Genomic DNA, 24,800 nt, shown 5'->3' on the forward strand with positions numbered 1-24,800 from the left:
GTTGTAGCAACCTCATGATAGGCTAGGTTGTAGCAACCTCATGATAGGCTAGGTTGTAGCAACCTCATGATAGGCTAGGTTGTAGCAACCTCATGATAGGCTAGGTTTAGCAACCTCATGATAGGCTAGGTTGTAGCAACCTCATGATAGGCTAGGTTTAGCAACCTCATGAGGTATAGGGAAAATGTGAGTATCATATAGTAGCCTAAACCTATCACTGTTACATTGAACTGGGTGAATGAAATATGAATGACAGTCATCCAATATGCTGTAATAGAATTAAGGTCATGCTCATAAAAAGAAGTATCTTAAACGGCACCGACTGCCACTGGTCCAGACAGCACGGCATGTGGGTGGCCAACACCCTATTGAGTACTGTGAACAATTTTACATTGTTGGATATGAAAGAAAATATATATAGCCATTGACTGTTTTCAGCTGTAAGCCCTACCACCCATCAACTACAATGCGATTTGTGAGACTCCTATTGTTACTGGGGTAGGTTGTTTTAAGAAATCAATTCATATTTTTGAAACTCTGAGACCACGATTGAAAACCGCCAAATGCCCACACTCATAACTATACGATCAACTATTCAATCAGACAAAACATCCAGGTTAAGGTGCATGTTGTTCTGGATCACTGCCCTGGGCGTGATTCCTCGCCTTATGAATAACAGTGGACATCAATCATAAATATTTCATACAATAACAAAGACAACAAACAGACATTGAGGATTACATATTTTCTCCAGTGAGTAAGTTGTTATTACAGTAGTTTTCATGAATCACTTGGTATAGGGTTAATGTCAATAACTCATACAAACCCTTTACCCCCTATGAAGAGGAAGCACATTTAAAATGCGTAGTGTATTTCAGGTTTAAAAAGGCTTCTGAAGTTAATCATTTAATCATTTACACTTTGAAATTTCAGAATTGATTTTCCGTTAGATAGGATCAACACCTACAAAAATGTCCAACAATTATAATCCAAGTAATAATTCAAATTTCCTTTTGCTGCATGATTATTTTCCTGCTGTTGCGAACTGGCTCAAATTAAGATCCTACATGTGTATGGTGTGTAAAAAGGGCTTTATAAAATACATGTGATTGATTGTGTGTACTGATTGACTTTCTCTTGGAAGATTGTTGACTGATGCGTTCCATCAACAGAACAACATGCACTGGTAGTCTGTGCCAGGGCCCATTCTAACAGGACAGGCTGTAGTCTACTGTCTCTGTGACTCTGTGCCAGGGCCCATTCTAACAGGACAGGCTGTAGTCTACTGGTCTCTGTGACTCTGTACCAGGGCCCATTCTAACAGGACAGGCTGTAGTCTACTGTCTCCGTGACTCTGTACCAGGGCCCATTCTAACAGGACAAGCTGCAGTCTACTGTCCAGACAGCATGGCATGTGGGGCCAACACCCTGTTACATACTTCAAGGATTTTACATAATACATAATAATGAATAATACAATCAGATATTAATATTTGGATGATTGGAAGGTGAGAGATACATTAGATTGAGGGAGGAGAAGGGAGTAGCTGAACAAGGAGATGAACAAGGAGAGATGAAAGTGGGTGGAGTTATACATACGGATGGTCCTTTGGCTCCGGCAGCACCCTCTGTCCTGTTGGACCCTACAGAAATCAACATGTTTTTTATGTCATTTTTAAAACGTATTTTAACCCGACAAGTCAGTTAAGCATAAAATGTACTTTCAATGACGTTTCAATCAGAAACCAGATTCAGAACATTTTCAGTGAATCAGTCTACACCCTGAAGTGGTGAGTTGTTGATAGTACAGTTACCGTAGGTGTAGAGATTATTAGCATCATGAATTAGCCAAACACCTGAATTCCCGTAGCTCCAGCCAATCTCCACGCGTCCGGCCTCCCCTCTTGGTCCTTGCTGGGCCCCTGTTCCTCGTGCTCCTGGGGGCCCTGGTTGCCCCTGGAGACAACAGTGTCACAGTCAGAGTGTGTTTACATGCACTCTAATCAACCGTTGTTGAACAGATGCATAGCTCATAATGAACAAACACCCTCATAAAAACACCCTCATATAAACATCTTTATCGGAATAGAGTAATCCGAATGGGCCTGTTTAGAATGAAATGTAATTCTGAGGGGGAAGGACTGGGTTATACGTTTGAGTCACCAATATTTAGTACATGGCTGGTGTGAAGAAGAGGACTGTGCTCCATCAAAGTATATTAAAGAATGACCAGTACTCACCTTTATACCTGGACTACCTGGGAATCCTAGAGCTCCAGTGATCCCCATAGGACCCTAGAATCACATCACATCCAGGATGGTTGGTTGGTACAGTAGGCTGCATGTCATCCACACCTGGGCTGTGTCCAAAATGGCCCCTTATTCCCTTCACACTATAGACACTATATAGGAAATAGGGGGCCATTGTGGACACACATCTGGTGTTGGTTCGTACTGGAAACATCCCTTTTTCCCAGTTAACATCACTGCTGATTTGTAAATGTATAACACTTTTATACTGGCTTTCAGGAAAATAGTGTATTTTGAGTAGATACAGTGTTGCTTTTCATTTGTTATATTGAATTTGTAATACTGATTTGTGTACTATAATGATTTGATCTGAAGGGTGATGTTTTGTTGGATGTTAGAGGTCGTACCTGTGGTCCTGCTTTCCCAATATGTCCAGATTCACCACGTTTCCCCTGTATGGAGAGAGATGCACAACTGAAAGAAGATTTGACAAATTCACCTCTATCATCTCATCATCAATGCACATCACCATAGGAGGACAGTGGCAGCATAGGCTGTCATTGTAAGCCAGGATGTCATTGTAAGTAAGAATTTGTTCTTAATTGACTCGCCTGGATAAATAAAAAATAAAAACAAAGGTTTCAACATGTGTCACTGACAAGCCAAAACAAAACATTTTGAACCTACATATAAACCTATGATGCCTCGTGCCACATGTTGAATAAGAACTGACCTCAGATCAATTTAATTCAGGTGAGCAATCAATGGATTGAAGAGACGGAGCTGTGTAATGTAGAGTTATAGGTCAGAGGTCAGAGGGCGTCATATCTCTCTTACCACAGGTCCAGTTGGTCCACTCCTTCCTCTCTCCCCTTGCATTCCTGCTGGACCCTACAATATACAGTACCATGTTTCACATAATATTACACTCCTCACTGACAGATTGGACACATATCAGAGTATTTACAGCTATTGGTGTGTGTGAGTAACAGGTGTTACAATCATATAATCATTTATTATCAATTAACTAATTGATTATGACCTACCGCAGGACCAGGGGGCCCCATTCCACCAGGAGTACCCGATGGGCCCTGTAAAATAACACACACACACACACACACAGAGAGAGAGTCACGATATGTGCAGCAATTTCAAACAGAAACAGATCATTTTTAGATACTAACCTTGCGAAGCAGCACAAATATACAGATATGCATGATGATGAGTTTACCTTTGACCCAGCAGCACCAGATTGACCTCTCGCTCCTAGAAGACCTGCATGACCCTGTTGATGAGACATTAGCTCATCAGTTCTGATCAGGTCTGTTCTAGGCTCTAACGAATCTCACAGAAGTTCATAACAGCACAGTGCCAAGTTAACTATTTAAAGAACTGTACATGCAGCCATGCTTCAAACTACAGTACAGAGATATGAGCATTGGTGATCAATCCATGTGGCTGGCTGCTGCTGAAGACCTTAAGGCCTTTCAGTCCAGGGAGACCTGGCAGTCCTGGGAAACCTCTGGCACCCTGGAAATCACCACATTTAATCACTGTTTGACTTTCACATTTATAAGTACATACAGTGGCCCCATTAAAACAACAGTCTATTCTAGTTGTGGACTATTGTTCATTGGTTTTACTCTCAAAATGAAGACTATTCAAGTTTAGGTTGAAGGCAATGGTACCTGCYTTCTTAACTAAGTACAGTTGGATGGGAGTGGATGGGAAAATAAAGCACATCCATCCACAGTCTTACAACTCACTCTAATCATATGGAAATTGTTGTAAGTGGTATGTAAGTCGCTCTGGATAAGAGCGTCTGCTAAATGACTTAAATGTAAATGTAATAATCAAAATCTTAAAATGTCTATCATAAAAGAAGTGTGTAATTAATTGTGTTTTTGCAAATGCCTTTGCATTCAACATTCATTTGATTTGCAGTGACAGAGAAAGACATTTAATGAAGATAATTGGTTGTTTGAAGGCTGACAGATAGTTGGTTTCAGTTGAAAGACAGTTTGTTACTTACGGCAGATCCAGCGGCTCCTGTATCTCCATCTATTCCGGTTGGGCCAGATTCTCCCTGTGAAGGGAAAACATCACATTCACATAACATTCTCAACTGCTAGAAGACATTACAGGTAGGTAACAAATAGTGGTAATTTTCACTCTCTCAGATAGACAAACAGCATTTCCCTTACRAAAAAAAGATTGCGGTTTTGAAACTGCAGTAAAGGTGACTTAATTGCAGTCAACTGTGGTATTTTGGATGCAGTGATTGCAGAATAACTGCAGTTATACTGCACTGTCACTGCAATTACACTACAAAATTACTGCAGTAAAAACACAGATTTATTTTGGACGCAGTATTTGCAGCCTACTACCGTTATATTGCAGTCTAACTACAGTTATATTACAGTGTACTGCACTCTGACTGCAATATTTTTTCATAAGGGTTCAACAGATGAACAGCACTTCAGAAAGGTAAACAAACAGCACTCCAACATAATGTGAAAGTGATTCTGGATGGGTGTGTAAAGCCTAGATGTTCAATGCAGTAAAGGTTGATGTTGAACAAAGATTATAAATAACTAAATCTCCATGTTGGGTTCGCTTAAGTGACATGCCCAAGAAGCTGGTGTTTGGAGGTGTCGCCACTTCCGCCGAAGTTGGTGCCTCTCCTTGTTCGTTCGGCGGTCGTCGTCACCGGCTTTCTAGCTGCCACCGATCCATGTTTCTGTTTTCCATTTTTTATGTCTTGAGTGTACACACCTGGTTCCCATTAAGTTATTATTATTTCCCTATTTAACCCTCTGGTTCCCATTATGTTTTGTGCGTGATATTCCTGTGGTTGTGTTAGTCGTGTGTGTTAGGGTTGTATCCCTGCGTGGATTATTTTGGCTGATTATTTTTCAGAGTAAAGTACGTTATTTAATCAGTTCTGTGTCCTGCGCTTGACTCCGTCCTCACCTCTGCACAACTGACATAGACAGGAGGACATATTGCCATCGGTTCAAACCAAGCCAATGTTTCCTCCAAACACCAGCTTCAAAGGCATTCCACCCATTGTAATCCTGAACAAAGGTGTATTAGGTATTTAGTGTTGTCTAATAGTCAAGAGGTTTAATTGTCACTTGGCATTATACCATCTCCGATAAAGGTAAAAAAAAAACGAGTTAATGACACAACATGGCATGTTAGTGCAGAGTTAGCACACCAAGGTATTGGTGCTAGTGTAGCCTGCACTAACAAGTTTGTCAACCCGCGCCTATTGAAGAAAGTATGCAGAGTTACCTGCAATCTACATTAGCACAAGATATTACACTTACATAACATTTGTATCTGTTTTGATCAGTGGCATCCATGGTCTTTGGCTGTGTCCTACTTACTTTGGCTTGTCTACTACTTACTAAACAATATTCGGTGCAATCAATCAATCAATCAAATGTATTATAAAGCCCTTTACATCAGCTGATGTCACAAAGTGCGTACAGAAACCCAGCCTAAAACCCCAAACAGCAAGCAATGCAGATGTAGAAGCACGGTGGCTAGGAAAAACTCTGCACTAATCTTACTACATACTATGAAGGAACATATGCAGAAAGCAAACCAATATCAACATACCAGGCTCATTCATACTCAGAAGACGTCATATCTAATGCGGGCTGTTCCTCACCACTGGCCCTATGGGTCCTGGTCAAAAGTATTGCACTATATACGGAATAGGGACATGGACTCTTTTGGAGTGTAGAGTACTTACATCTTGTCCTGGTTTTCCTGGTGGGCCCTCAGGTCTCTGTAACCAAAGCCACCCTGTATGAAAACAACATGTCCAATCACACACAGTCAATACAACATATAGCTCTGGTGTAACACCTCAAGACAGACTGTGATTGGTAAGATATTGGTGTAATACATCAAGACAGCTGTGATTGATAGATATTGGTGTAACACCTCAATACAGTGTGTGATTGGTAGATATTGGTGTAACACCTCAATATGGTGTGTGATTGGTAGATATTGGTGTAACACCTCAATATGGTTGAGAGTGTAGCGGAGGTAGTTCAGTGATCCAAGCTGGTGTGATTGATAACTTTGCCTGAGAACTGAAGACTTGTGTTAGCTCCCTGAGATTATGCCTAAACCAGGAAGATTAGTCAGTTGATTCAGCCGCGGTATGAATTTATTGAGCGGATGGTCAGGAACACAATTACAAATAATTTGTGGACTACAAATTGACCGCAAGAATCCCAAACAGATATAATATTTGACAAAAAAAGTATAATTTCTAACCTTGCTTACATTTGAATGCAATCACAAACTGTTTAACTCTATATTGTGGGTGCGAATACTTTGGAACCGATTTCGATTTCCGTGGGACCGCCAGTTGGGGAACAATGGCCTAGGCCCTTTTTTTGTTGAGTTAGCTCTCTTTGCCAATGCCTAGGCTTTAGCTCAAGGGGTAACAGTCTTCAAGCATGTAGGTGACCAGGATTCAAACCCAGTCAAAAAAGCATCAGGGAGATGACTGATGCAGAGATTATGCATGGTTCTTACCATGGATCCTGGGTCTCCAACGTCTCCTGGGGCCCCCTGCCCCCCTGTAGGTCCCTACGAGACAGGGAGGAAAAGGAAATGATCACGTCTGTCTGTTTACTTACAGAAATGATCTCCAGTAAGAACTGATGTCTGATAGGTAGATATAGTCGACCATCTTTGACTTACTGGTTGACCGGACGGTCCAGGAGGCCCTCTTGGTCCTGCTTCACCCTAAAATATACATGGAGACAACATACAGAGACAGAGTAATGAGTAATTAGGCACAAACGTAAATTAACTGTCGTTCAATCAAGCCCGCCAAAGACAATGTATAAGACAGGATGCAGCTGGAACGGAGCAAATGGAATGGCATCAAAACACATGGAAACCATGGCAACCATTAAACTAATTCCGCTCCAGCCATCAACACGAGCCTGTCCTTCCAAATGAAGGTAACACCAGCCTCCTGTTGTGCATACTCTACAGTATGTCTTTCCTTGTTGACAATCTACTGCCATGGACACACACACTTAGCAAGACTACCAGTCAATGAGGTTGTCAGGGACTTTTTTGTATAGGACAGAAGATTTAACAGTAACTCACCTGTTTGCCAGATATCATTCCCATCATCCAGCTGATTTATAGTAACTCACCCTGTTGCCAGATATCATCCCATCATCCCAGGTGATTTAATAGTAACTCACCCTGTTGCCAGATATCATTCCCATCTCCCAGTGATTTAATAAACTCACCCTGTTGCCAGATATCATCCCATCATCCCAGGTGATTTAATAGTAACTCACCCTGTTGCCAGATATCATCCCATCATCCCAGGTGATTTAATAGTAACTCACCCTGTTGCCAGATATCATCCCATCATCCAGGTGATTAATAGTAATCACCCTGTTGCCAGATATCACCCCACATCCCAGCTGATTTAATAGTAACTCACCCTGTTGCCAGATATCATCCCATCATCCCAGCTGATTTAATAGTAACTCACCCTGTTGCCAGATATCATTCCCATCATCCCAGGTGATTTAATAGTAACTCACCCTGTTGTCAGATATCATCCCATCATCCCAGTGATTTAATAGTAACTCACCCTGTTGCCAGATATCATCCCATCATCCCAGCTGATTTAATAGTAACTCACCCTGTTGCCAGATATCATCCCACATCCCAGGTGATTTAATAGTAACTCACCCTGTTGCCAGATATCATCCCCACCCAGGTGATTAATAGTAACTACCCTGTTGCCAGATATCATCCCATCATCCCAGCTGATTTAATAGTAACTCACCCTGTTGCCAGATATCATCCCCATCATCCCAGGTGATTTAATAGTAACCCCCCTGTTGCCAGATATCATCCCATCATCCCAGGTGATTTATAAAAACTCACCCTGTTGCCAGATATCATCCCATCATCCCAGGTGATTTAATAGTAACTCACCCTGTTGCCAGATACCATCCCATCATCCCAGTGATTAATAGTAACTCACCCTGTTGCCAGATATCATCCCCACCATCCCAGCTGATTTAATAGTAACGCACCCTGTTGCCAGATATCATTCCCATCATCCCAGGGATTTAATAGTAACTCACCCTGTTGCCAGATATCATTCCCATCATCCCAGGTGATTTATAGTAACTCACCCTGTTGCCAGATATCATCCCCATCATCCCAGCTGATTTCTCTCCGAAGCCTGCTGCCATTTGAGAGACCAGCTGACCCTGGGGAGAGAGGAGGACGGTCATTCATTCATCATCACCACGGTGTGGAAGTTCTTTCACTGGTGACCACAGACTCCATATGAAGAGAATAGGTGCAGTGACCTCCCCCTCAACTGGACAGGTAGGTACAATGAGAAGGACAGAAAAGGTTTGGAAGCTCTTAGATATCCCTACAAGCCCCCAAGTCTCTTCATGTTACTTACTTGACGTTTTGGGTGAAATAATTTCAGGTACAGCAAGCACATTCTGCCAAAAAGCTAAACAAAATACAAAATGGCTGTATTTTTTCCAAAACCAACCCTCTCAGTCAGTTTACTAACAAGTGTAGGGAGGGAAAGCACTTTTGACCAGAAATTAAGGTTACAGACTGCACCAGTGAAGTGTCAGGGTGGGAAGGCAGACAGACAAACTCACCCCAGGGTGTGAGGGCTGGCCGGGGGATCCTGGCTCACCAGGGTTCCCTGGGACTCCTGGTTCCCCGTCGATGCCAGCTGGGCCCTGTAAACCCTGGATTTTAGGAAACATATGAAAACTCATGAGTGACAGTATTGAACATCATTACTACAGAGATGATTCAACATTCTACCAGATTCAACAATAAAGCTATTGAAGAGCAGTGAGTTATCTCAGGATAGTGTGTTAGTCCTAGGTCACATTGAATCGCAGTATTGTAACACGCTTCTCTAGATGTAATGTCATTGTGTTAGACATACTTTTCTGCCCTTGGAAACCAAGTGTAATCCTCTGTTCCCCTGAGCTCCGGGAGGACCCTGAAACATTGACACAGATAACAAGAAAACATGATCACATGATATGTTACACTAGCAGTAGTGTCTTCCCACTGTAGCTGTGGAAAGAGGCTGCAGTAGTAGCAYCAGGTAACCCTCCTTGGTTACTGAAACTCTATAGTACCATCTAGTGTGGTAAAGGGAATCTGACTGAACCTCAAGGAGGGGAGGGGCCAGCCGAACTTCTATACAGTATACCAGAGGAGGCTGGTGGGAGGAGCTATAAGAGGAAGGGCTCATTGTAATGGCTGGAAAAGATCCAATGGAACGGAGTCGAACACGTTGTATCCATGTGTTTGATGTGTTTGGTACAGTTCCATTGATTCAATTCCAGCATTTACAATGAGCAGCACGAGAAACTTATAACATAATTATGTCAAATATGTTGATTTATGAATGTATTTATTTTTACACAAAAGAAATGTCTACAGAGTGCTCACCATTGGTCCGGGTTGACCTACTGGCCCCACGACCTGGAAACAAAAAACAAACAAAAACAGTTGTTCAGCTATAAAAGTGACAGTATGATGTTTTTGATAACAGTTGTCATAATAGGTGTTCAAAAGTCACATGAGTTGTAGATTAACAGATGCACTGTCTCTGAGATGTATGAACACAGACTTACGTAAGGGATATCACCAGGTTCGCCTTTCTGACCCTGGAAATCAAATGCATCAAATAACAATGTGACAATCAGCTCAGCTATTCAGGTAGCCTGGTTCCAGATCTGTTTGTGCTCTTACCAACCCCATTGCTCATTGTCAAGCCAAATATGACAATGAGTGACAAGGAGTTGGCATGAMAACACAAACAGACTGGCACTCAGGCTAATATTCAGGAGTGTGTCCAAGTAAAAATTGGAAAACCGAAAATTGAGAATATCTTTTATCATTACTCACCTTGAACGCCATCATTTCTTTGAGGAAGGGAAAGGAAGAAATCAGATTTTAATGTAGATCTTCATTCCTTCATTTGACGTGTGATCTTCAATGACTTGATACTGTGTTAATGTTGAAACACTATGAAATCTAGTATGTTCCCCTCTTATCATCAGTGAGACACCTCAGGGAATCCAAACTTAATCGCTACGTTTCACACTGGATTTCCATCAACACCTTGCAGTCACAGTTCGTCTGAGATAATGATGTAGACATGTGAGCCCTGCTCCTTAGACATATAATTCATATATATGTTGAAGCATGTACTGTATATAGTATAATTTATCTCACCTATCCTCCTGTTAGCGCTGGAGAAGCTGTCACACACAGGGCAGCACTCTCCCTCAGGGATGGTCACCTTCTCACAGTTCCCCACCATCTCACACTGCACCTCCTCACAGATGGTGGTTCCACTGTYACACACACACACCCTGCACGGCTCTGGGGTCCACATGTCGTTGTGGGCGTACACCTGCCCGTTGTCCCTGCAGGTCTCGTCCGTCTTCTCCTCTACAGAGTCATGGAGTTTGAAGAACAGACATGAATCACACATAGGTCCTATTAGAAAACACTGAGAGAACTGAGAGGATGTAGGGAGACTGTAATTACAATGTTGTAAGAAATGTAACAACACCATTAATCGAACACCATTCCATCATGACCATGAGGAATAATTCTCTTAGTGGGCACTTGAAACTGTAAAACATGGATCAATGTAATGTGGTGAGAATGTAGTCACCTGTTTTGATCTTTGGTAGCAGATTATCCCAGGTAGTAGCCTGCTGGCCCTGGGTACCTGCGGCCTCAGAGCACACAGGGCAACATTCTCCCTCAGGGGTGCTGGTTTCCTTACAGGCTAGGTCTTCACATCGGACGTCCTCACAGGTAATAGTCCCCAGGTCACACACACAGATCTTACATGGCTCCGGGTTCCAAATCTCGTTGTTGCTGTAGAATTTGCCGTTTTCGGCACAGCKGTCTTTGTGCCCTGCCAGAGCAAGTAAACAGCATTTACACACCTATCTTTACATGTTAAGTCCTCAACCCATATGAAGTAAGAGGTAGAGTAACCCTCTACAATAACACMAGGAAACAACACCACCATGTTTCTGGGATTTTCAGAGATGACAAAAAGCATGAATGACCATTTCGGGCCAATAGAATCAAGGGGATGTTCAGGAGGCCTGATTAGGGATGAGAGTTTTTAAGGACCATGTGACCTGATGAGTGTCCATATGACTAAATTATTAGTCTTGTAAATTGTKTGTTTCTTCTATGGCCACTAGGTGGCAGACTGAAGAGAGRGAACACTGTCCCAGAGTGGGACAATCTCACGTTTACTATAATGTGGACAATGTGGTGTTGGTGTCATTGTGTTTAGGTACACGTCCAAAATTCTGTTAAATCAAGTATAGCTCACTTGCCACAAACTAGCCAATGCGTGAAGCGTTCAGTTTAGGGTTTTTATGAAGAATGTAACACATTAACACCGTCTCAGATTGTCCCCAGGATAGAAAGTCCTGACCTACTCTTTATGTATCTTGGTGCAGCAGCTCCACACAACTATCATTTTCAGTGAAGCTCTTCATTGTCAAAATGTGAAGTTAAATGTTTTTCCTCCAATGTGTAATTATGAATCTTGGAAGAAGCTCATACCAAGGATGTAGTTGCGTAGGGCGATTGCTCACCATAAGAGCAATTTCACCACTTTCTATGACAAAATAGGAAGTTCGTCATTATAAATCWTTACGTTACTTAGCAAAATTACATCTCCCCACTTGTCATTTGAAGTTTTTAAATTCTAGGCCTACATCTAAATATAGTCGACATAAGTACTGAGTAAGACAGTGACGTCATGTAAGTCAAAACCAGTAATATAGACTAAGAAATCAGACTTTCCATTCAGGTTCTGGGCTTGATGTTATTTGTGTACCTTTATAAATAGGTGCMTACATTGCTCTTCCCACTTCAATGAGATCCCTGAGACTAAAGTTCACTGACGATAAGAGGAAGATGTTATACAGCACGGTCGATGACACAGAACAGAAGCTCTTTTCACAATTCATCTGTGAATCGGGGAAACATCCCTCCAATACAGATGGTGCCAGGAAGCAAGAAACAAGCCAAGCACTTCCCATGGCATTATCTAGGCGGGGTCGTGGGGCCTCTGTTGGAAACAAAGGGAGTGAAACTAGGAGAAACACTGACCACCTGCTGCAGTACTATTTGTAGTATCATTGCGGAATCTCACTTTTATAAACTTAGCCAGTTTTATATGAAAAACGTCMCTTCTAAGTACTCATTATGTGGGCGAGCTTCTCCCCAAGAGAGAAGCTASTTTTCAAAAGCAGGAGTTATTTCAGGGAAAACCACAGCGGCCTGTATTATAGGTTATGCTTAGCATGTGCCTGTGGCTGGGCTGTATTTCTGACCCAGCCATGAGAGGCCACACCCAGCTAACTCCACAGCCATGGAATCTAAACGCTTCATCATATGGACCAACTTCCATTTACAAAATGTTATAACATTATTAAGTCAGCTGTACCCAAGTGAAGTGAATAGTGTAAATGAATCAATAATATGTATATTGACTTCACCAACCAGGGTGTTATTATTAAATCCATTATGTTCAGAGGGTTGATCACTATAAAGTGAGGCTTGTGGTTATTGTAAACTGAATCCATTTGTGGTTTGCACATGGACCATAACACCGTTCCTCTTCAGTTAATTATCCAATATGGCCGCCTACTATAATTTCCCACTGCACACTGACCTTCATGACACTGTGCTGCTCAGTTGTGAAGTCAGGTGAAAGTGATCTTGGTGTTATATTATCAAGCACTATCACACATTGTCAATAGTATACTGTTTTACAGCTAAAGAACATGGGGGAACATTTTGGAAAGTATAGTTTCCTTGTCTTTTTCAATGTAGCGTTAATCTGCTCAAACAATAGACCACAGGAGGTTGGTGGCTCTTTAATTGGGGAGGACGAGCTCTTGTATTGACTGGAGTGGAATCAGTGGAACGGTAACAAATACATCAAACACATGGTTTCCAGGTGTTTGATGCCATTCCATTTGTTCCGTTCCTGCCTTTATTATGAGCCATTACAATACTACAATACACCCCTCCCTTACTACACAATACCTGTGACTTTTTACACTAAGACGTTTTCTATAGCAACATGGGCCTAAACCCCCAAGCAGCAAGTGTGACCTACTGGGTTTGAACTCAGGTTGCCTGCCTGCAACAAGACTGCTCTCACCCGCTGAGCTAAAGCCTAGGCATCAGCTTGGTTGGCTAACACCATCATCAGGGCCTTATCTATCTGGAGTTCACCTATCGGATAGGATTAAATACAGAGATATAGAATGAATAGAACGGACGAATCATTATCTTGAATGAGGACTCCCGTTCTATCTTTCTGTTTCTATGCATTTCATCCTATCGAAAAACCTGAACAGATAACTTTTGAAAAACTGTGCCCAGGTGGCAGGCAATGTTAGGCCTACTTATCACTTGATTGACCTGTCGCTACACAAGCAGGTACAAAAGTGACAAGGAAAATAATAATTGGGAGAACCAGACTCATAATATGTTTTGTTCACCACATCAGTAACTTACATTCTTCGCTGTTCAAAGACAGTATACTCCTAAAGTGATATGGGCTTTGTGGATTCCGACAGCATGAAGCATATTCATACCCAGCATGCATCATTTCACTGGGTGTGTCCGGTCACTCTCTGGCAAACCCCTGACCAAAATCAGTGGCCTGTTTTGGTCCGTCCCCACATCATTATGGCCATGTCGCTCTACAACCCTTCATTCAGCCTCAGCCTTGCACTGAAATAGCCCTGCCAGCCAGTCAATGCACACAACACCACTTTACCACGTAGTCTGTCTGAGAGGGATGTATTTTTGCTGAATGCAAAAATTGTTGCCGTTATAGTAATAAGAATTTGTTCCTAACTGACATGCCTTGTAAAAACTAAATAAAAATATGGATTCTATCCATGTATGATGTTTTGTATCCAGACATAATTTCTGAGATAACCTGTCCCATTCGTTTTATTTGAATACTTTATTTACTCACTTGTAAAAGCTACAATGTGACCAATGTGCAAATAGCATCCATTAAAGTGTTTGTTTAATTTTCCGTTTTTGGGTGTAATGTTGAGTGCAAGGCCAACGTGGTCCAGAGACTGGGTGGCCTGTAAACTGGACTAAACCTGCTGTGGGTGAGAGGTATGATGGTACTTATAAAACAAACCACTTCCTAAAGTAAAAAAAAAATACACATTTTAGTACTTTATTTTCATTGTGAGAAAATAATTGTGATATTGAGGCCTGTAAACGAAAGCACAAACTTAAAAAATGTTTTAAAAACGATTGAAAAATAAAAGAAAGGAAATAGTAAGACAGAAAAGGAAATATGAACATTGCTTATACAACACCTATAGATGTTCAATAAGGCTTATACAACACCTATAGATGTTCAATAAGGCTTATACAACACCTATAGATGTTCAATAAGGCTTATACAACACCTATAGATGTTCAATAAGGCTTATACAACACCTATAGATGTTAATAGGCTTATAAAACACCTTAGATGTTCAATAAGGCTTATACAATGCCTATAGATGTTCAATAAGGCTTATACAACACCTATAGATGTTCAATAAGGCTTATACAACACCTATAGATGTTCATAAGGCCCTATAAAAGTGTTGCATCCTCTCATTGATATGCTTGATCTATCCTGAGAAGGGTTACAACAGTAGGATATATTACTCTAATCTTTCGAGTACTTTACCAGTAAACTAACAGAAGGTTGGTAACTTTCAAGAATATATGGATCTTATCAGATGACATCTAGTGGCCTTTTGTGGTACTTCAGATTATCACAGGTGTCTGTAATTATATATGTCCTCTGTGTGGCTTATCACATGTAATATATATACAGTATATATATATATATATATATATGTCTAATAAGATGATTTTAAATAAAAAAAATGGAATAACAAAACTGTAAAACATTATCCGAAATATAAACCATCATTTAGTTTACCATTTGTGTTTAATGAGGGTTGTTTCGGCATGAAATATTATTTATATATTTTTACACACTTTTATTTATTTTACTATGTCAATATGTCTATGTTGTAAATGTTTTGTGGCCAAACTGATGGCAGTTGTGAAAAATACAATAGTTGGAAGAGTTGCAGAATTAATGCCATTGATGATAAGATGCTTTTTCATTAATTATGCTCTTTTCTCTTGAACCATATGGTCTATCCACTAGAACTCATGGACAATATGGACACAGGTATAATGAAAATACTATATATGAATATTTTTTAAATTATTATTCAAGTATAAATCACCAAAGTTACCATAGATTGCCATAGATACTGAAGATCCAGTAACTTTGTTATATTACGGGTAGCTTTTCAACCGTAATCCTTTGTTCCCAGAGGGACTTTAACAAAATGTGTTCCCTATAGACTCAAGATCTACATGGGAAAAGTAATTCCTGTACTCTGCTGCAGTTCTGTGGAACGGGTTACCAAGCTACCTGAAAACTCTGTCTTCAGAGAATAGCTTTAACTTAACAAATAATCTGAGAAATAGTATGTCGGTGTGATTAGAGGTATTCTTTGATGAGGTGACTCCTAAACGGGCACTTGTGCTGTTGATAAGGTTGATATAGTAGTAATTGATTATACTGTTGTTTTTAAATTGCATTGTGTGTGATGTGTGATGTGTCAATCTTGACCACCTGCCATCTACCTGCCGAAGAGGACCCCAACAGTCCGCCACAATTCAAATGAATTGTGTGTTTGGTGTAGGCTTAGCTTGGCATGACGTTTTGATAGCCATATAATTCTCTCTTGGACAAGGTGAGTTTATCAATTATTCACTTCAATTTACTCCAAAAATTGTTTTAATGCTAATTAATTATGAAAGTACCTTGTCCGAGAGAGATTTGCGTGGCTATCAAAACGTCACGCCAGGGTGAGCTACACCAAACACAGACCAGGCTAATCAAACGTACGCCAGGGTGAGCCTACACCAAACACAGACCAGGCTACAAATGTACGCCAGGGTAAGTCTACATGAAACACGACCAGGTTATCAAAACGTCAAGCCAGGTAAGTCTACATGAAAACACAGACCAGGTTATCAAAACGTCAAGCCAGGGTAAGTCTACATGAAACACAGACCAGGTTATCAAAACGTCATGCCAGGGTAAGTCTACATGAAACACAGACCAGGTTATCAAAACGTCAAGCCAGGGTAAGTCTACATGAAACACAGACCAGATTATCAAAGCGTCACGCCAGGGTAAGTCTACATGAAACACAGACCAGGCTATCAAAACGTCATGCCAGGGTAAGTCTACATGAAACACAGACCAGTTATCAAACGTCAAGCCAGGGTAGTCTACATGAAACACAGACCAGATTATCAAAGCGTCACGCCAGGGTAAGTCTACATGAAACACAGACCAGGCTATCAAAACGTCATGCCAGGGTAAGTCTACATGAAACACAGACCTTATATGAAGTAGTTCTAAAATCCCAGATGGGAAAAAGGGTGAAAACGATCGGAACCATTTATGGGTTTTCTGGCTGTGTTGTTATCTTCAACAGTGTTTATGTCTGTAATGTTGTCTGCACCTGGCGCAGCCTACTACTCTAATTATTAAATCAATCAATTAAAAAAATGTAGAACAAAAAGGTAAACACATGAGCAAGTACAAGCCAATCAACACAATCATCCGTCAGTCAGACCATAAGTCATGCAGTGCAGCCCCGTCCACTCACCTAGCTTGACATCCTGGCTGGTCACTGTCAAAACCGGACCCAGAGATATAGCCAGACATAGAATAATCCTGGAGAGCACAGGGGTGGCCATGTCTGCACCTGAGACAGGCACCTTCCCAACACACGTACAGGGCAGAGAGGAAGACGAGAGGAGAGGAGGATGAGAGACTAGGCTAGCGTTGCAGTGCACAGTACCATCCAGTAATATCCAAGTAGCCTTGAGAAGAGAAAAGAACTGCCTTAACTAGACCAGAGAAACAGTCTCTCTCTCTCTCGCTCTACTTCTCTCTCTCCCGCCGCCTCACTCTCTCTCTACTTCTCTCTCTCTCGCGCCTCTCTTCTCACTCCCTCTTTTAAAGGGTTGTCTAACCTCTAATTTTCTTCTTTTTTCCTGTGCTCTCAGTCTCAGACAGCCAGCGTTCAGCAGATTACTGAAAAAATAGAATCAGTTACTGATTACAGATGACATTACAGTAGCATATATATATATAGGATGTCATGTGTGTCATCCTATAGCTTGTAAAAGAGCTGTCTTGATGAATCAAAAATGTATTTTGGACACAAAAATCCTGATGAATGTCTGTATTAAAATGAGGAGGGTGGATATTAAAATGATCACACAAACAAAACTACAGACAAATCAAAACACCACAAACACACCAGCGGGACGTAATGTATTCTGAGATGTCAAGGCAGCCATTTTGCAGCAGAAGGCTTGGACACGCTCACCAGCTTCACAACAGTAGTTTCTCTGGATTTACTTAAAACTGTGAAGGCATTCACAGAAGTTTATTCATTCCATGTCCCCATATGGTCATTTGCACAGTAATACGTCTTTGTGTCCTGCTTGTCCTGCTTTGTGTCCTGCTTATCTCTATAATAGCCTACCTGGGTAGTCATTCTGACCTTTAGAAAGAGCGTTCTATTCCTGGTCAGTGTTAATGGACCAGTGTGAATACAGACATAGTTTACACTGTGGAAACCACACCCATTTCCCACTTTTTAAAAAGTCTCATAAATAAACAACATTACGTTTAATTTCCGAGCCAAACAGCTAAATTACAAGGAAGGCAAGGCAAGGTCATAACATAACATATCCTGTATGATCTTTGGGTGGGGAAAGCCTTGGTCTAGAAGTATTAAACTCTCTGTAACATGTAGACTAGTCTATTATTGGTACCAGACACAACCACAAGAAAAGTACATTTGAACATAGACACCACAAAGACCACCACTCTTCTTGCTATTTGTCATGCTAGTTCACAACACAGGAACCAGATGTTTCACATGCTACTCTGGTATTTGTTTCATTAGTCCATTGTTGATATAGTCCCGAGTGGCACAGCGGTCTAAGGCACTGCATCTCAGTGTTTGAGGCGTCACTACCGACACCCTGTTCCGAATCCAGGCTGTATCACAACTGGCCCTGATTGGGAGTCCCATAGGACGGCGCACAATTGGCCTACATCGTCCGGGTTTGGCCGGTGTAGGCCGTCATTGTAAATAAGAATTTGTTCTTCACTGACTTTCCTAGTTAAATAAAKGTTMAATWAAAAAATGCATGTCAGCAATCAAGTTTTCAAGATATWTAACTTTYATGTGATGCTGAATGTATCATACCGGCTSTATTTCTGTATTATGAAGGTTATATATCTTGAAAACTTGATTGCTGACATGCAAAACATTTGGGACTATATCAACAACATTTGGGACCACACCAACAGATAGCTTTTGGGTGGAGTTTTCCTTTAAGGTGTGTAACCCTGATCCATTTGAATGTGATCAGATTCCCTAACCAGCTACAATGAAACTATTGATACCTTACTTACACTGATATCTCTTTCAGCACTTAGGGCAGCATTATTGATAGACATCTAGGGCCTCAAAGACAGAGTAGCACAGGAAGTACTGCATAACCCATTGATGAGCTCACTGGTCACATGACAGGAAGAATGAAGGCAACTACCTGTCCAATCACGTTATGGGACAGCTTGTCCCCATATCCCCTTACATGGTGTCTCCATTATTCATTAGCCCTGAGCCCTGAGCTGCACAGCTGAATGAGACATCTATCAGAAGAGAGACATCTATCAGAACAACTGTCCACCTGTGCAGAACTTCCCAATGTGAACTCACCAAAGATAAGAAAAAGAGAAGAATAAACTTCATTAATAGTGTAAACTAAAGGATTCAYATTTGCCTGGACAGCGGACACTTACCTGTTGCTGCCGTGCATGTCCAGCAGTGACTCCTGCACCCGTCTGCTGTTTCTTGGTCACCGCTATGTTCGCTGCGGCGACTAAGAACTTTGTGAAGCAGGTGGGAGACACAGGTCGGTTGATCCCCGTACCGAGCCTGAGTGAGGCTGACCGCTACCAACCGCTCAGCCTGGTCACCAGGAAGAGGAAGAGACACTTCTGGAAGAAAACCAAGTATGCCTCAACCCCCTTCTCCCTGAAAGACATCCTGGTGGGGGAGAAGGAGATCACAGCAGGTAGAGTCCAGTGAGAGGAGGAATRCATGTTTATCAGCAGCTATTAACGCCTATGTCATTCATTATAGTGCATTATGAATAGCTTATAAGGCATTATAATGGGCTTATAATGCATTAYAACGGTCTCTCTCTTTGACAAAGTAAAGCATGACCGTCATGTGTTTTCTGCAGATGTAAAGCTAGTCTCATACAATATCAGATGCCTTTAACAAGGCCTTTTATTGCATTCAAACAGGGGTGTCGTCGTACCAGCTCCTGAACTATGAGGACAAATCTGACGTGGCCCTGAACGGCAGATTAGGGAACCACCTGATGAACGACGTGGGGTTCAACATCAGTGGTTCAGACTCTGTGGCCGTCAAAGCCTCCTTTGGGATCGTCACCAAACACGAGGTGGAGGTCCCAACTCTACTCAGGGAACTCAACTCCAGGTACACTGCAGGTGGTGGAAAATAGCTTCGATTTTATTCTATTGCATTCTTGTTTCTGATAAGATATTACCAAGGGTCACAATGGTGATGACAAACTACTAATATGTCAGGTTAGTTAATATATTAAGACTAAGACGGGGGCCAGACGCCCCCGCCCCCCGCCCCTCAAGTGGAGAGCAAAATACAGGTCTTTAAGCCAGTGCGTAACATTTGCATGGTATCGAGAATTGAGGCAACAATAGATTTATACGACGGGCCTCCTGGGTGGTGCAGTGGCTAGCTGTGCCACCAGAGATTGTGGGTTCGAGCCCAGGCTCTGTCGCAACTGGCCGCGACCGTGAGGCCCATGGGGCGGCGCACATTGGCCCAGCGTCGTCTGGGTTAGGGAGGGTTTGGCCGGCAGGGATATCTTTGTCTCATCGCACACTTGCGACTCCTGTGGCGGGCCGGGCGCAGTGCGTGCTGACCGGGTGTATGCTGTTCCTCGACACATTGGTGCAGAGTAGCTTGGGACTATTGGTTCTATCTGTATTTTACTCAACATTTAGTTATTGACATAGTTCTGTTCAACGTTCTCTACCTATACAGTAGTCTAAATACTCAATTCATGTTAAGTTTAAAAATAATACAAGATAAAAGTAGTTGACACCATTCAAACCAATGAGGGTTCAGAACTTTAAAGCCAATTATCTCAGATCCTCTTTTTGCAGATGGAACCAAGCTGTTTATATTCTAATGAGACCATGTTGGTTGTACATACTGTATATTACACCTGGACAGTAAAAGTCTTTCTGACACAGGTTTGTGTTCTGGTTTCTGTCCACTATAGGAAAGTGAGTCTTGATCACTGTCTGATTCGTCAGTCCAAAGAAAGTGGGCGGAGCGTTCTCTGCGTTGTCATGGAGAGCATCCGTACGACTCGTCAGTGTTCTTCACTGTCCACGCTGGCATGAGACGGACGACTATGAGGGTAAACGCACACCTACAGTCAACACAAGTACAACACACATACAATACGTACCCTACACATCTACACACACCGTACACACACGGTACACACACGGTACACATAAGGGTACAACACCGTACACATAGGGTACACACACCTACAAACATGCAGTAACACACAGTACACACACACAGTACACACACCTACACAACCGTAACACACACACACACACACCATACACACAGACACAATACACACACCTACACACCACACAACACTCACACACTGTACAGTACACACAGAAACACTGACATCTGACACTCTTAGCAGGTAATGGTTGAATGGATGAATGCCCTGTCTCACCTATCTGACTGGGGTTCTACAGTTTCAGATTGATGATGGTCGAAACCCCAAAGGTCGAGACAAGGCCATAGTGATCCCAGCTCACACCACCATCGCATTCAGCATCTTTGAACTGTTTGTTCGATTGGATGGACGACTTGGTGAGACAACCACAACAAAACACAAGACACAATTACACTTGATCACATCTCTCTCTCTCTCTTTCTGTCTCTCTTTCTGTCTCCTTCTTTTGTCTCCTTTCTGTCTCTCTCTCTCTCTCTCTTCTCTCTCTTTCTGTCTCTCTCTCTCTCTTTCTCTCTCTCTTTCTGTCCTCTGTCTTTCTGCTCTGTCTGTTCTGTCTGTCTGTCTGTCTGTCTGTCGTCTGTCTGTCTGTCTGTCTGTCTGTCTGTCTGTCTGTCTGTCTGTCTGTCTGTCTGTCTGTCTGTCTGTCTGTCTGTCTGTTGTCTGTCTGTCTGTCTGTCTGTCTGTCTGTCTGTCTGTCTGTCTGTCTGTCTGTCTGTCTGTCTGTCGTGCCCTCTCTCTCTCATCTCACATACAACACACACACAACACACCACACACACACACACACACACACACACACACACACACACCACACACACACACACAACACACACACACACACACACACACACACACAACACACACACACACACACACACTAATATAGTTCCCCTTCTCCTGATCAGATATCTGCGTAAGCCCTGAGTCGTCAGGCGGATTTGAGAAGGAGCTGATCAGAGAGCAGCTGGTGGTGGTTGGTCGATTCTCTATGGGACGGCTACGCAGGTTCCTGTCTGGGATTGTGTACGGAAACCCCTTCAGAGCAGGTGGAACCTTCTTTCATCTCTTAACCTTTTACTGCAGTGGGCTGAATCAGGGTCACAGAGTGATTCTTGGTAGTCTTAAACAAATCTACTTTGAAACAAAAGTATACACCTCACACACATGATTATGGGCTTAAAAAAAGAAGACACCTGTACTATGTCAGATATAGATTTGAAATGCATCCCAATATCACACTTTAAATACATCATAGAAGACTGAAATAAACAAAACTGTTTGACATATACGAAACACAGGATTTTCTGTGTTTAAAAAACAAACATGTTTATTAATTATGAAATTATGAAAAATATGATGAGGCCACTAGGTCATTTGACTGCAGGAAAGGGCTACGGCACACCCCCCCCCCCCCCTGTTCTTATCATACAGAACATCTAAAAGACTAGAACAATCAGATCTAATCATATAATGCTGTTTAATCTTAAGGATCCACCCCTTTTTTTACATTTTCGCATAAAACGACATACCCAAATCTAACTGTTTGTAGCTCAGGACCTGAAGCAAGGATATGCATATTCTTGATACCATTTGAAAGGAAACACTTTGAAATTTGTGGAAATGTGAAATTAATGTAGGAGAATAAAACACATTAGATCTGGTAAAAGATACTTTTTTGTACCATCATCTTTGAGAAATGCAAGGGAAAGGCCATAATGTATTATTTCAGCCCAGGCAATATTTAGATTTTGGCCACTAGATGGCAGCAGTGTATGTGCAAAGTTCAAATCAAATCAAATGTTATTGGTCACATACACATGCTTAGCAGATGTTAATGCGAGTGTAGCGAAATGCTTCTGCTTCTAGTTCCGACCGTGCAGTAATATCTAACAAGTAATCGAACAATTTCACAACAACTACCTTATACACACAAATGTAAAGGAATAAATAAGAATATGTACATATAAATATATGGATGAGCGATGGCCGAACGGCATAGGCAAGATGCAGTAGATGGTATAGAATACAGTATATACATATGAGATGAGTAATGTAGGGTATGTAAACATTATATAAAGTGGCACAGGTCCCAGAGTGATCTAATCTTATCAGTATAATGCTGTTTAAAGAACAATTATTAGCTCCATATTGTTGAGAAGAATATACACACAGGGWTCCTAATAAAATACCAATAAAGAGTATAAACATATATAAACACAAACCAGTGGAGGCTGGTGGGAGGAGCTATAGGAGGAGCGGGTCATTGTAATGGAATAAATGGTACGGAGTCACACGTGGTTTCCATATGTTTGATGTGTTTGATACGTTCCATTAATTCCATTCCAGCCATTACAATGAGGCCGTCCTCCTGCAGCTCCTCCCACCAGCCTCCACTGACACAAATGCTAGTTAAAGCACAGGGTAATGTAAAGATAATGAGTGAAAACAAAATAATCCCTGCACATTTTCCGATGTTCCAGTGACACTCTTATCCTCATCCTTCCTTTCCCCTACTGAAGACGACAGGACGTTTGAGGAGCTCACGCACACCCACTCAGACACCTACATGGACGACGTAGTGACAGACTACTACGAAAAAGCAGCCAGCATGACGGACGTCTCCACCGCCTACCTGAGAGGGGACTCCCACTCCCGTGTCAACCTCCTCAACCACAACATCCCCAAGGGCCCCTGTGCCCTGTGTGGCCGGGGCCAGACACCGAGGGAGACGGTCTACGGCTGTCTGGAGTGCTCCTCCGGTGGGCACAAGTACGTCAGGCTACACGTGGTGCCCTGCTTCGACCTGTGGCACAAGACGCTCAGCTGAAGAGATGGACTCAGGAAGAGAGAGGGAGAGAGAGAGMTCTGAGTTCATCCCTGATTAGGCATACAGTACCTAACTAATAGCTCTGTGCCATACTGACAGTCAAAAAACTGGGGCTGGCCAATGTCTGTAGTACTGTATCTTATTTGGAGCTGCCCTCCCCTCCCCCTCGATGGATCCTCCCAAGTGACTCCCTCCGTGACTCCCTCCGTCTACATTAGTCTCCTTTTCTCTATTCCATCTGTATTCCAACTATTTCATCTACAACTTGACCTGTGTTCAGTGTTATTGTTCTGTGTGAAGCAGCTGCCAGAGTCACACAAGCACAACAGGAGTATGTGAATTATTCAGACGAGGTATTAAAAATGGACAAGAGGATCGTGTGAAGGAAAAAGGCCATGAAGTTTCTGAGGCACGGTGCAGAAGGAAACACAGCCTCCTTGTTTTGGCCTCATTCTGCTGGTTTCAAAGTGTGTCGTCAGGTCTMTTGGGTCATCACCTGACGTTCAGTGTTTGTAGTGGGGTGTTTTGACCTCATCGGGTCAGTGGYACWTTGTAATGGTGAAYAGATAGTGAAGAGGCTGAAAATCTACATTCATACTGCCATGGTTACATGACATGGATTCTCCTTTGTTGTTATGTTTTAGTGACATTTTGTTTTATATGGCTGGATTATTTATTTTTAAATAAAGATTGAGGCTTTCTCTGTAGCATAGACTGTATGGTAGCTGGAGAAAAACAAAGAGTTGGTCTTTATCGACACCTTGTGGTTTTTGTCAGGAACACAGTTGTTGGATATGTTACAGAGCCCTCCAGCGTCCAAGCAGAAAGATCCATGTACTGTACATGTGAGGAGTCTACAGGAA

At 42.1% G+C, this 24,800-nt stretch overlaps 3 protein-coding genes and 1 long non-coding RNA gene across 4 annotated transcripts in view; 1 reads left to right on the top strand and 3 right to left on the bottom strand.

Moving 5' to 3' along the window:
• The window catches only part of LOC139023547 (collagen alpha-1(II) chain-like), an 8,467-nt gene extending 4,156 nt beyond the window's left edge, over nucleotides 1-4,311 (bottom strand). Inside the window, exons 1-9 of the mRNA XM_070436895.1 lie at nucleotides 4,282-4,311; nucleotides 3,726-3,779; nucleotides 3,481-3,534; nucleotides 3,296-3,340; nucleotides 3,087-3,140; nucleotides 2,657-2,701; nucleotides 2,241-2,294; nucleotides 1,857-1,956; nucleotides 1,600-1,643 (exon numbers count right to left, since the gene is read on the bottom strand). Coding sequence (XP_070292996.1) covers nucleotides 1,600-1,643; nucleotides 1,857-1,956; nucleotides 2,241-2,294; nucleotides 2,657-2,701; nucleotides 3,087-3,140; nucleotides 3,296-3,316 — 318 coding nt within the window. The 5' untranslated portion in view covers nucleotides 3,317-3,340; nucleotides 3,481-3,534; nucleotides 3,726-3,779; nucleotides 4,282-4,311. The remainder of the gene's footprint in view (nucleotides 1-1,599; nucleotides 1,644-1,856; nucleotides 1,957-2,240; nucleotides 2,295-2,656; nucleotides 2,702-3,086; nucleotides 3,141-3,295; nucleotides 3,341-3,480; nucleotides 3,535-3,725; nucleotides 3,780-4,281) is intronic.
• Nucleotides 4,312-6,820: 2,509 nt separating this feature from the next.
• On the bottom strand, nucleotides 6,821-7,465 carry LOC139023538 (uncharacterized). The gene is made up of 3 exons (XR_011474670.1): nucleotides 7,445-7,465; nucleotides 6,978-7,022; nucleotides 6,821-6,863 (listed from the first exon to the last, which is right to left on the bottom strand). It is a non-coding gene; the product is annotated as an uncharacterized lncRNA (long non-coding RNA).
• A 918-nt stretch (nucleotides 7,466-8,383) lies between these two features.
• LOC111957908 (collagen alpha-1(II) chain-like) lies at nucleotides 8,384-17,380 on the bottom strand. Its single transcript, XM_023979002.2, has 9 exons — nucleotides 17,090-17,380; nucleotides 10,993-11,241; nucleotides 10,545-10,763; nucleotides 10,215-10,231; nucleotides 9,941-9,973; nucleotides 9,756-9,788; nucleotides 9,241-9,297; nucleotides 8,942-9,034; nucleotides 8,384-8,527 (listed from the first exon to the last, which is right to left on the bottom strand). Exons 1-9 carry the CDS (start codon nucleotides 17,178-17,180, stop codon nucleotides 8,384-8,386), a joined length of 936 nt encoding a protein of 311 aa, XP_023834770.2. The 5' UTR covers nucleotides 17,181-17,380.
• A 1,962-nt stretch (nucleotides 17,381-19,342) lies between these two features.
• On the top strand, nucleotides 19,343-24,058 carry pjvk (pejvakin). Its single transcript, XM_070437016.1, is given in 7 exon segments — nucleotides 19,343-19,583; nucleotides 19,819-20,014; nucleotides 20,844-20,944; nucleotides 20,947-20,984; nucleotides 21,349-21,466; nucleotides 22,016-22,156; nucleotides 23,630-24,058. Coding segments are annotated over 7 exon segments (1,113 nt in total). The 5' UTR covers nucleotides 19,343-19,372; the 3' UTR covers nucleotides 23,938-24,058.
• The last annotated feature ends 742 nt before the right edge of the window (nucleotides 24,059-24,800 follow it).

Source organism: Salvelinus sp. IW2-2015, linkage group LG33 (assembly GCF_002910315.2).
Source record: "Salvelinus sp. IW2-2015 linkage group LG33, ASM291031v2, whole genome shotgun sequence".
Taxonomy (NCBI): domain Eukaryota; kingdom Metazoa; phylum Chordata; class Actinopteri; order Salmoniformes; family Salmonidae; genus Salvelinus; species Salvelinus sp. IW2-2015.